Source organism: Crocodylus porosus, unplaced genomic scaffold, assembly GCF_001723895.1.
Source record: "Crocodylus porosus isolate Cpor-Errol unplaced genomic scaffold, CroPor_comp1, whole genome shotgun sequence".
NCBI classification, from domain to species: Eukaryota; Metazoa; Chordata; order Crocodylia; family Crocodylidae; genus Crocodylus; species Crocodylus porosus.
In genome coordinates, this window is record NW_017728906.1 from 171274221 (window position 1) to 171287149 (window position 12929).

At 44.9% G+C, this 12929-nt stretch overlaps 1 protein-coding gene across 3 annotated transcripts in view; it reads left to right on the top strand.

The window, feature by feature from the left end:
• XPO4 (exportin 4) overlaps positions 1–12929 on the top strand; it is a 106977-nt gene that overhangs the window by 82938 nt on the left and 11110 nt on the right. Inside the window, exons 18-21 of one of the 3 annotated variants that reach the window (XM_019530184.1) lie at positions 6880–6998; positions 7708–7838; positions 8607–8718; positions 11681–11773. In XM_019530184.1, the coding sequence (XP_019385729.1) occupies positions 6880–6998; positions 7708–7838; positions 8607–8718; positions 11681–11773 (455 nt within the window). Of the gene's footprint in view, positions 1–6879; positions 6999–7707; positions 7839–8600; positions 8719–11680; positions 11774–12929 lie in introns of all 3 variants that reach the window. The other 2 variants (XM_019530183.1, XM_019530185.1) reach the window with 2 other exon arrangements.

Sequence of the window (12929 nt, forward strand, 5' to 3'; positions counted from 1 at the left end):
TCAACTGCCTTGTATTCTAACCCAAAGCACTTCAGAGTGCCCTTCCTCTGATTCTTTGTTAATTGATGAGGATGGGTATTCCTCCTTAATAGGGTGCCACGCCTCCACCTTTCCTTCCTATCCTGTCCCTCCTGTACAGCCTATAGCCCTTGACATTCACCACCCAGTCATGCATTGAGTCCCACCACGTTTCAGTGATCTCCACTATGTCCGGGTTGGTGTCAGCTAGCAGGAGGGTGAGTTCCTCCTGCTTGTTTACAATACTATGAGCGTTTGTGTAGAGGCATTTGAGGCCTCTTGTAGATGTGTGTACTGGCCCCCTAATCACAGCATTGCTCTGTCCTCTGTCGCTTACCTGTGTATATGTTTTGCTCGTCAGTCTAGGCTGGGCTGTACTTGTGGGTGTTGCTTGGTCTGGCAGTCCAGTGATTCCTCCACCCTCATCTTCCCCTTCCCCCAACAAGCCTAGTTTAAAGCCCGCCGGAGGAGGTCCGCCAACCTAGAAGAAAACACACGCTTACCTTTAGGGGAAAGGTGGAGCCCATCCCATCCGAGCATGTCTCTTGTCGTGATGTGCCGGTCATGGTTGAGAAAGCCAAAGCCCGCCTCAAGACACCATTCCCAAAGCCGCCAGTTGGTCTCCGCAATGCATGTTGCATGCCGTCTTCCATGTCCACCCACTGGTAAGATAGGCACACAGGTGGTTTTCTCTTCGATCTCAGGATCGGGCTAGGTGCTGCCTGTGAGATGGGGCAGCATCCGCCTGCTAGCTGCCCACCTGGGGGATGCCACTGCCACGGAAGGAAAATCTAGGGCCCACCGGCAGCTCTCCCCCCAGTTACAGAAGAGACAGGCAGGCTTTGTTGGCGGGTGGGGAGGGGAAACCAAAAAAACCCCATGCCTGGTGGGTTTCCGTGGCACAGGCTCAGGGAAGAGTTGGATCCAGCAGATGCTGCATACAAGCTGGGGCATCACCTGCACAGCTAGCATCCCGCCCAGGGGTTGCCACCGCCATGGAGGGAAGGACCAGGCCCCCCCACACAGCTTAGGGACTGTGCAGCCCGGTGGCAGCTTACACAAGTAGGCTCCACTAAGTGGGGGAAATAAAGTGTTGAGGAGCCTGATCTTTTTTTTTTTTTTTCCCTCCCCTGCAGAGCCTGTCTACTTATCCCACTGCCAGGGGGTTAGCTGCCAGCAGGTCCTGAGCTGCAGGGGGCCCCAGACCTTCCCCTTACTGCAGCGATGCCCCCCGGGCAGCAGCCTACCTAAGCAGCCCTGTGGGGCACCACCACCACAGAGGGAAGGACTGGGGCCCCCTGTAGCTCGGACTGTTCAACCTGCCAACAACTCACCCCCCAGCTGCGGGAGAGATGGGCATGTTCTGCAGGAGAAGGAAAAAAAGGCGATCAGACCCCACACCGTAATGGTGACAGAAGCCCCTAAACTGAAACGGTGGGTTTTTAATCATTGCAATTAAAAACCCACCGTTTCAGTTTAGGGGATGAAGACCCCATCACATGTACAAGCAGCCATAAGCCCTGTTGCAGGTATTTGGGTTTAGTTTTCTTTGTGTGGCAAGTTTCACAATTTCTGCTGCTTAAGACTGCATCAGTTTTCTTCCAACCACTACCCCATGCTCCTTATCCATGTGGGCACAAATGACACAGATCAGCAATCCCAGCTGGGTCATGAATGAGTACAGGACTCTGGGAGCGGGGCTTAGAGGGTTCAGGGTGCAGGTGGTTTTCTCCTCAATCTTTTCAGTTGTGGGTACCGGGCATAGGAGGGAGAGAGGAATTGTAGAAGTTAATAGAAGACTGGCGCTGGTGCTATTGTGAAGACTTCAGCTTCTACAACCACAGTTTGCACTTCAGAGAGAGGGGCAGCCATTTGTTGGGAAGGGACGGCCTCCACCTCACTTGAATGGGGAAGAAGCTCTTCTTGGCCAGAATGGCTGACCTGCTTGACCGGCCTTTAAATTAAGTTCACTGGGGGATGAGAAAATAACTACCGGTGCAAGCTCACCAATCCTCAACCACAAAATCAGAAGGTCAGGCTAAATAAGGGAACTCATTCCTATCCTACCCTAGGCACAAGGCTCTTCTAGAGTGCAGGGAAGCCTAGGGCCTATGATAGCAGGCTCGCTTGCCTCTACACAAATGCCAGGAGCCTGGGCAGCAAGCAGAAGGAACTGGCCCTTCTGTTAAACAGAAATGACTACGATCTCATAGGGATACCGGAGACCTAGTGGGGACTCCACCTATGACTGGACCACAGGTATAAATGGCTATACCTTGTACAGGAGAGATCGTGTTGCAAGAAAAGGCAGGGATGTAGCTGTCTGTGTGAAGAAGCAGTACACTTCCCTACAGGCTGAGATCAGCAACCAAGGAGGGAGACTTGAGACCCTTTGGGTAAGAGTACAAGGGGAACATAGTGAAGGAAATATAATGGTAGGAGTCTACTGCAGACCTCCTAATCAGGAGCAAGAACTTGACCACTAATTTGCTGTGGAGCTGGCTGAGGCTGGATGCTCTCAGTGGATGGTTATCAGGGGAAACTTCAACTACCCTGACATCTCATTGGAAGAGCACTTGGCCAAATCTGATCAGCCGCAGTGCTTCCTCACATGCATTAATGAGCTCTATTTGTCTCAAGAGGTCTCCAGGCCGACAAGAGGCAAGGCGCTTCTGGACCTGGTACTGGCCAAAGGGGATGATGTAGTAAGCAACCTGAGAATCAAAAGGAAGCTGGGAAACAGTGACCACGAGTTGATTGTTTTCTCTATCCACTGCAAAGCTTGCAAGTCAGTCAACAATGCGAAGGCCTTCGACTTTAGGAAAGCCGACTTTCACAAACTCGAGGCTAGTAGTCGGGACTCTGAGAGGCCATAATCTGACAGGGAGGGGAGTCCACGATGAGTAGTTGCTTCTCAACAATGTGAACCTTGAAGCACAAGGGAAGTCCATTCCAGCCCATAGAACAAGTAGCAAAAGGGCTGGGTGACCCCCTTGGCTCAGTATGGAACTCATGGACTTCTTGTGTCTAAAAAGAGAAGCTAATAAAGGATGGAAGATGGGAAACACCACCAAATAAGAGTATCCAGCACTGGCCTACACCTGTAGGCAGTGAACTAGGAAGGCTGAGGCTGAAACTCAGCTCAGAATGGCTACATGAATCAAGGACAATAAAAAGTACTTCTTCATATACGTGGGAAGTCAGGGGGAAAAAAAACCAAGGGCAACATTGGACCCTTGCTAAACCAAATAGGTCAGCTGATAACCGACACCCAGGAAAAAGCCAGTCTCCTTAACAATTACTTTGTGTCGGTCTTCCACCAGCCCAAAGGAATCAACCTGCCTGGCAAGATGCAGGATCACCAGGAAAAGGGTGAAAATACCCTTGGATCTTGGCATGGATCTTGTGAACTGGCTGACATCATAGCACAGCCAATAGCAAGGATATTCAAGAACTTGTGGCGCTCAGGCAGTGTACCTGAAGATTGGGAGAGGGCCAGTGTGGTGCCTATCTTCAAGAAAGGGAGGAAGGAAGATCTGGGAAACTACAAGTCAATCAGTTTGACCTCAATACCTGAAAAGATCTTGGAAAAAATCATTAAGGAAACCATTAACAACAGGCTAACAGAAGGCAACACTCTTGAGAGAGCCACCACGGCTTTGTTGCTGTGGATCTTGCCTGACCAATCCCATTTCCTTCTATGACCAGGTGATGCATCACCTGGACAAAGGATAAGTGCTTGATATAATATATTTGGACTTAAGGAAAGCCTTTGACCTGGTGTCCCATGATGTCCTCATGGTTAAATCAGGGAACTGCAGCCTTGACAACCTTATGGTCTGATGGCTGGGGAACTGGCTCCATGGATGGACCCAGAGAGTGATAGATGATGAAACCGAATCAACGTTGCACATGGTGTCCCCCAGGACTCCATTCTCAGACCTGTACTCTTCAATGTATTTATAAATGATCTAAACTCTGGTGTCAAAAACAGACTGGGTAGGTTTGCTGACGACACCAGCCTGTGGGAAAGTGTGGTCACCCTAGAGCAGTGGTCACCAGCCAGTCAACTGGTGGATCCCAGAGCCTCTTGCTGAGCTGGGGCGGGGGGTGAGATCGAGGCCCCCCCCACAATGGGGAAAGGGAAGGGATGAGGGCCAGATCGAGGCCTCTGCAGTGAGGGACAGAGTGCGGCAGAGGCCCGTAAGGTGAGTGGGGCCCCAGCTGGGTGAGTGGTGGAAAGATAGAGCTTGAGCGACTAATCCAGGGGCACAGGGGGCTCCCACCACTGTGTGCACCCTGGCAGAGGCCCCAGGGGACACGTGCCCCTCCTCCCTCCCCACCCCACCCCATCTGTGCGCTGTGGAGGCAGGTGCCACTCCAGGCTGGGCTTCACCCCCGCAAGCCCCGCTGCAGCCAGCTTGGAAGCAGCCCAACACCACATGGGTCCATTTGCTGGGTGGGCAGAAGATGAGGCTCAGCCCAGGGTGGGACTCGTGGCATCGGGCCGCACCCAGGCCAGCTGCAGCGGGACTTGGGACGCAAAGCCCAGCCCGCAGCAGCAGCCACCTCCACCACGCACGGATTGGGGGCAGGGGGCACATGCCCCATCCAAACATGGAGCAGCACGGGTGGCTGTAGCAGCTGCGAGGAAAGGAGTGGGGCACGGGCAGAGGCAAGCCCCACATGGCCAGGGCATGCAGCCTGGGAGGGCACAGGGAGCACATGCCCCCAGATCTGCACGTGGGGCAGGCTGTAGGCTGGGGCCAGGATGGCGTCATGCTGTTCCCAGTGGAGGTGTTTGGTCATGCTACACTCAGGCCAGGTGATGGTGTTGGGAGCAGGGCCATGGCAGAGGAGCTGCAGCCACCCCAAAATTTGCCATAGCTTCTTCCAACCCCTACTCCCAGCACCGCTGCTGCCCAGCCTGAGTGCAGTGTAATCAAACACCACTGGGTACAGTGCAGTGCCACCCACTGCATGCGCCCCCTGTGCCCTCCTGGGCTGCATGCCCCTACCCTCTCTGCACCCCCTGGACAAGCTGCTTGTGGCTCTGTCACCGGCTCCACTTCCTCCCTCACTGCAGTTAGGAGGGTGGGGGCAGATCAAAGCCCATGCAGTGAGGGAGGGAGTGGAGCTAGGGCTGGAGCCTTGATCTGCCCCCACCCCAGCCCTTTCCCCTTCCCTTTACCACACAGACCTGGGTTCCTTTTAAGTTCCAAAGGTGATCTCCGACTTTAAATGTTTGAAGACCACTGCCTTAAAGGATAGGCCGGCAATCCAGGCCAGTTTCCAACAGGTTTGCAAGGTGGGCGGATCAAAACCTGATGGTGTTCAGCACTGAAAAATGCAAGGTGCTCCACCTCAGGAGAAACAAGCCACATCAGACTTATGGGCTCATTATTAGCACCACAGCTGGAAGAGACTTGGGGGTCATGATGGACCACAAGATGAACATGAGCCACCAATGTGATGCCAGAGTCAGCAAAGCAAACAAAACTCTGGCTTGCATCTACTGATGCATCTCAAGCAATACCCAGCAAGTCATCCTCCTGCCTTACTTGGCCCTGGTGAGGGTCTATCCAGTTTTGGGCTTCACAATTCAGAAAGGATGTGGCAAAGCTTGAGAGGGTCCAAAGGAGAGCCACGCACATGATTAGAGGACGTGAGAGCAGGCCTTATGAGGAAAACCATGGGACTCTTCAGCCTGGGAAGTGTAGGCTCTGGGGTCACTTAGTGGCAGCCTGTAAGTACATAAGGAACTGGGGGTGCCCTGGTGAACAGACATTTTCCTTTGGACCTTGTCTTCCCTTGGTCACAGACTCCTGCAAGATTGTTTTAGGCTGGATATAAGGAAAAACTTCTTTACTGTCCAAGTCCCTGGGGCCTGGAGTAGACTCCACCCAGAGGTGGTGCAAGCACATACTCTGGACACTTTCAAGAAACACGTGGATGCCTATGCTGCTGGGATCTTTTGACCCCAGCTGACTTCCTACCCCTTGGGCAGGGGCTGGACCCAATGATCTTGTGAGGTCTCTTCCAGCCCTAATATCTATGAAATCTTTGAAATCTGATCTCTGTCTAGCCAGATATTTTTGTAGATGTCTCTCACGATACTTCTGAGTCATCCAGGTGAGAACTAGGTACAGTCAACTTCAGTGCCTGTGTTCAATTCTTTACATTCACAGAAGCACAACCTAAACCCTATCCTATATTTTTATTCTACAAATAACATTGATATGAACTTTATCATTAGGCAGACGTATATAGGCAAGTGTAACTTTATTTGTTGAAGATCAGGATTCAGACTGGGTTTTTGAGCTGGGGATACCTGGAATTGTATGGGCATGTTGCAGTTAGTTACCTGGAAGAATTAATATTGAGTTGGTCATAAAACTTAAGAGACTTAATATGTTCATGTGTTATGATGGCTAGGTGGCATGAGATGAATTGAAGTTTGTATGGATGTGAATGTTTGTTTGACTGGTAATGGGAAATGCAAGAATGAAACCTTAGCTCAAAGTGAACAATGTTTTAGTTTTTGTGTTATCCTGTTGCTGAGTAGAAATGTATCTGGGTTTTTTTCTGTTGTTGAAGTTTCTTTGGAATATAGTATTATGAGATGCTTAGGCACAAAAGGAGTTAGCTTACAGTCATATGGCAACCTCAACAAGCATTAATTACTCTTGTTTTTACATAGTGTTGCTGGGAGTCCTGGGGTAAGGAGAAGAGAGGATTGAGATTAGGTAATTTAAAAAAAAGTCTGGTTTGCATAAATTTATGATACTTCCTTTCAATATATGTAATCTCTCCTTAATATATTAACATGTTAACAGTAAAGGTACATGTGTTTTCCTATAGATGAAGTATTTAGAGGACATGAGCCAGGACAAGCTGCAAATAGATCCGTTTCAGCAGCAGATGTTGTTTTATATGGAGTTAATTTAGTTCTACCTTTGATGTCCCAGGATCTGCTCAAAGTAAGAAGTTCTCATATTTTAATAAATATACTTAATGTATCTTCTACTTGATTTTTAACTTTAATCCAGCAGATAAAAATAGTGAGTTACTTAAGTTTATTCTATATACAAGGCATTTTCCTAGTAACATGTGAAGATACCCTAAAAAAGTTATTTGTCTGTAAGATGTCTGGACTACTTCAAAACCTTATTCCATATTTGCCTATATATAGGGTTACATAGTATATTAAATTAATGTAATGTACCTGGTGTAGTCTGCATTGCTTGTTTTCCTGATATTATTTTCTTTTTCATCATATGTCTTCTCCTGTGACCTTTGTCAACTGTTCATGAACCAGCTACCTAGCTCTTAATAATTAAAACTATTCACATTTGGACAAGTACATATATATTATGTGTTTTTGTAACTGATTATCACTTTTGCATCTCTTAGTAAGGCAATATTGAATAAGTTAATGTTATGACAGGTTTGTGTCATGTACACACAGTGTGCGTGCGTGCGTGCGTGTGTGTGTGTGTGTGGTTTCCTTAAAAATCAAATGCATCTCACTATTAATGTCCATAGCCTATAAGTTTCTACCTTACTTGCAATTATTGTTGTCTGGTGCAAATAGGCCAGATCAGAATTTCAGCTGCATAGAGATTCAAGTACTAGTAAAAAAAATAAACTGTCTTGAGTTTAAAATTACCAGTGTTTTTCTTTTGACAGTTTCCATCTCTGTGTAATCAGTACTACAAATTAATCACCTTCATCTGTGAAATATTCCCAGAGAAAATTCCACAGCTTCCAGAAGACTTGTTTAAAAGCCTAATGTACTCACTGGAGTTAGGGATGTCATCGTATCCTTAACACTGTATGGGTGCACAGCCAAAAGGGTGGGAAAAAATGAAAAGTGCTTTAATGAAGAAATCTTTAAAACCGATACTTTCCTGGTTCACATTCTCTCTGATAAAGCTCTGTATTTATAATTGTTCTGCCATAGTTAATATTCATTCTGAAGTTAACATCTGCATTCGGTTTATTATTAAAAGTTGCTGAAGCAGTAGCATTCACTGAGGTTTTAGTTTTCCCTGAGTTTCTCCTGACCCATAGCATTCCTTTAATACAGCTTGTAAATGGCTTGATGTGTTATGTTCTTGCAGACACTGTCTACTGTTGCTTCAGTTTATAGTGTCTGTAACTTCATAAGCCCTTCAGCTGGTATCCCAAAGCCATTCCTGAATTAGTTACTCAGCTGGCAATGCAAAACACTACTGCTGTTCTACTGGGCTGCCTCCAGAGTATTTCCTGTCATGTTGCCAATGGGTTTTCCCTTTTATAATGGGAGGGCCATTTTCACTAATCTGTGGCACGTGCCATAAACAGATGAGAAGCTTGACCATAAGGGACTCTTTCTGAAAATGTTATGTCACAGAGGGTTGTATTACATTAGAGTGTGTAGCTAAGAAAAGAAGGCAACAAATATTTCTTTTTATTAAAGAGCACTGTAGTGAAAATGAGATCCAAGGATGTGTGCTCACTAAAACACTTGCTAATGAAGCTATTGAGAAATTTACCACAACTAAGTCACACATTTCTTTTTCTTTAATACTTAATATCAGAATGAGTTCTGAAGTGTGCCAGCTTTGTCTAGAAGCTCTAACACCATTAGCAGAACAATGTGCAAAAGCACAAGAAACCGATTCATCCCTCTTTCTAGCAACAAGGCACTTTCTTAAGGTAAGATACCTAATTACGTCACACTGCTATTGTGCTTAATTAAAAATATACAGAGTGATGATGGGTCCAGTGCCTCCATTAAGTTACGCACTGTACACATTCATTGTAAGAAGTAGTTCCTGCCTCCAGAACTTAATATAAATAGAGACAGGCAAGGGGAAAAGAAGGTAGAAAGGGGTAGTGGCATGTGTGCAGCTACCTGCCAGCTTTGATGGAGACCTGGAACTTTTCAGTCTTCAACTCATATTTTACTTCTGTAAATTTGACTTTGGAATTCATTTAAAGGTTTTTATTAAATATCAGTGAAGTCTGCTGAATACTTAACTCAGAACTAGACCAGTGTAGAGAAGCCTGCTGCTTCATCTTCATCTATCCATTCTTCAACTTAGAAGTAACAGGAATAGGATGGAGAGAGAATGACTGATTCTTAAAACAGAAAAAAATAAAGTTTTCTTATTCTGATTTCTTATTTAAAGAAACGACATGGTTTTTAGCCAAGCAGATTCAGGGTAAACCCTTCTGAGCAACCTGCTCAACTTTTTATTCAGGTGGGTCTTAATGAAACGGTCAGTTGCTACCAGGCAGGAGTGAGTTCAGAAAACTTGTGTGATCATCCCGTTTAAATGTTTAATTAAAAGTCTATTTTGCTGTTCTCTTCCAGTGCAGACCTAAGTCTTGCTTGGGCCTCAGTTTTCTTACAGCACACTTGCTAACATCTGACCTTCTTAGGGATTGCTCATGACATCTTTGATAACTCTGTCAGTTGGGCTGAGAACGAACAATAAGCCTTAATACGTTATCCATCTTAGTCTTCCAAATGGACAGACTTGTTTATCACGCTCTTCGCTGACTTTGTCTTAAATTCTCTGATTTCCCTTCCCCACTATCCTTCTATTTCTTTGAGCATTATAATGATCTGAAAACAGCACTTGACAAACCTGATTGGTAGCCTCCTAATGTTATTCTTGAGAAACAACCCATTCATTTAAGTCTTTCTCTTATAGAGATGTGGTTTTTGGAGAAAAGTCTGAGACGTTTCCCCCCCCAGAGACTGACCATACATAGATAAATAGGGATTTGAAATCTGCTGTATATGTAAGTTCTCTCCACTGGGAGATCTCAGTGCTTGTTCAAGCATCCATCTTTAGAAAAAGGCCTAGACAGTTTCCAATTACTAAAAACTAGATCCAATATCCATATTAATAAAGCAGATTGGTTAGGGTTGCTTCTCAAGTTTCCTCCACCGAGACTCTCTGTACTGGTTGCCCATTTCCAAGAATGGAAGTCTGTAGAGCAGGGGTGTAAACTCACCCACAGGTCAGATGAGTGGCATGGGGCCAGTCCACAGTGTTGATCGGGGCCCATGGACTCCCACACCCTCCACCCCATGCATGCTGTAATCAGTGCCTGCTCTGGCTGGTTTGGGATGTGCACAACACATGGTGCTTGCTCCAGCCAGTCTGGGACCAGTGCAGTGTGGGTCCTGGGCAAGTGTTGTGTGCAGTGCAGGTCCTTGGACTAGCCAGGGTGGGACTTGCATGCATCGTCTGGGTCAACTCTGAGACCTGGGAGAAGATGATGGGGCTCCACAGGCCAGATATTGGACAACCCTGTTGTAGAGATCCTTTCCATGACAAAGACTGCTTGAGTTAAAATATCTGGAATTCATGAAGTATTAGTCCCCCGCAGAATCACATTCTTCCTTCTTTCAGTTTCTTCACAGTTCCTGAAGAAAGGACTACGGGTGAGGCGATCTTTCCCTTTGTTGTCATAGCCACAGTGCCCATTGACACATGTAGTGAGCTAAAAGGCTACATTTATAATGGTTTGATGTTCACCTGTTGTGGGACATGAATCTTAAGCCTGGCTCCCTGGAAAAAATATATTTAAAGAACTCCACTACTTAGTAAACAGTGTTATTTTATCCCTGTAATACTGCAGGTTTTTTCTAGCAACATATTGCCTTACTGGTAACTTTTTACAAAAACTGAAAAACTAACACCTATAATTTTTTGCATGGGGTTTTTAACATGTTTCAGGTGACTGCACGTATATATTGTATTTGGTCTATTGTTGAATTGTAAATATGTCCTTTCTAAACATAGCATGCATGCACCAATAAAGAATCACGCATGCGGTAACATATGAAGATAGTATTGCATGTTCATTTCTGATGTGTGAAGGCAGGAACAGAATTATCTTAAAATTTGTACCTAGTAAAATGTTGTTGTTTGCAACTCAAATGCATCTCCAAATACCTGAATTATCACAGCAGAAGCTAACCTCCTTTTCCTACTTATTCAGTACAATGTAATTTGTTTTTCTTTCTAATCAAATCCTCTGCCCTGAAAATTCCTATTTTGTATTATAACCAGAAATCATTTCAACTGATCAAACTGGGTAAATATATCCTTCTTGTTGCAAATGATCATGTTTCCATAACACTATAATAGCTCTATTTTTGACCAGTTCTGTAAGCACTAGTTGCAAATATTTCCAGAAGTCTTTACTTGTGAACTCTTGTTTTTGTCAGATCTTTTAAAGTTTTAAAGGTGTATCTGTACTGCCACCAAAAGTGGTGTTGTGCCATACGTATGCATAACTTTAAGCTAGCTTCTGTCTAACTAGTCCTGGTAATGAGTGCAGTGAAGATATATGATGGCAGCTGCTTGAGACAGTATGTAGGGTCCCTAGCAGGATTCAAGGCCATGACAGCAAAATTATCCAGACTTACCTGAGCCAACTGGTTCATAGCTAAGCAAGATACACCTGCATATACTGCAGTCACAGCATCATGCCCCCTGAATGCAAAGTACCTGATAGATGGAATGGAGATTTCCTAAACTCAGATCATTAATTTCCCAAATAAAATTGTGCCTTCTACTTTGATCTATAGCAGTAACTGAGAATCAGTGTTTTAGTTAATGAAACTATTTTGTTTTGTGGTTTTGTTTTTTTTCAGATGGTCTTTGACATGCTGGTACTGCAAAAGCACAATACAGAAATGACAACTGCAGCAGGAGAAGCATTCTACACGTTAGTGTGTTTGCATCAGGTATGGTGTTCTGTTTTGCAGAGCTATTTTGCAGATAGTCTTTATCTATGTTAAGATTTCTGGTGCATCTATTTAAAATGCCTCTGTTATAAAACAGCATTTGGTGGTAGATTTTTTTTACTTGTTGAAGGAAGGCACAGGAGGATCCTACCTTTTCTTACTTATCAGCTTCATCCTTAGTACATTCCTTCCTTGCAGCTGGAATTTCTTTGTTTGCCTATTGGCTTCTATTAGCTTTGACAAAGGTAGACCATTCCACGAAACATCTATGGGCTGTCCTTCTGTGATGCTTACTAACGTCCTGCATCTATGCAGAATCAAAGCTAAATTTGCCAGTACATGTTATGAAGCAGGGCTGCCCAACTTCAGAGCAGCTGAGGTCTGGGATTATGGTGAAATAAGTGGTCTGTCAATTATTTCTAGACGTGTCTTACCTTTATTATTGTTTTTCTAGGAAAATTTAGAGTAGAACCATGTCAAAGTTATTTTGCAAATGTATGTCCCTTAACCTTTTAAGTATTAAGCATTCTTCAGGTTTTATGGCTCTGTGCTTATGATACAAGGTAGCTTTTTAACGGAAAGCAGCCATGCAGTTTCTTCATACTGACTGATTATGAAGCCTATTACTCCTTTCTTTTTTTTCCAACTTCCTCGAGGTTGAAAGTTACAGATTTTTCTCTTAGCAGTGTTCACTAGAGCGCTTCCCTCTAGCTGTCACAAAATCAGCTTGGGAATCTCAAAGCCTTGGGTTTATTTGAAAAGGAAGAACTGGCAATTTTCATTAAAGCTTCAAAGTAGGTTATTTAGGTATTCAAAACATACACATGTATGATTTCCAAGCTTACGTAATACATGTTGTCAATGTCTAGCCATCTAAAAATATGAATTAGACCTTCCAAATGAGTAACCTAAAGTTGTGAATTTTTTTTTTAAAATAACTTTTGGGGGTTCTTCATTTGCATCTGGTTTACCAGCGTCTTTAATTGCTCTCTACACCAAGGGTTAGAAACACAGAGCTTGAGTTGTTAATGAAAGCTGAGGATCTGACATCGCACTTAGTTCTAGAAACTCAACTTAAAAGAGAATATAATGAGATTTGGCCAAACTAACACTCCCAAACTCACTTCCCAGCTACCAGAATGAGAAAACTTGGCAG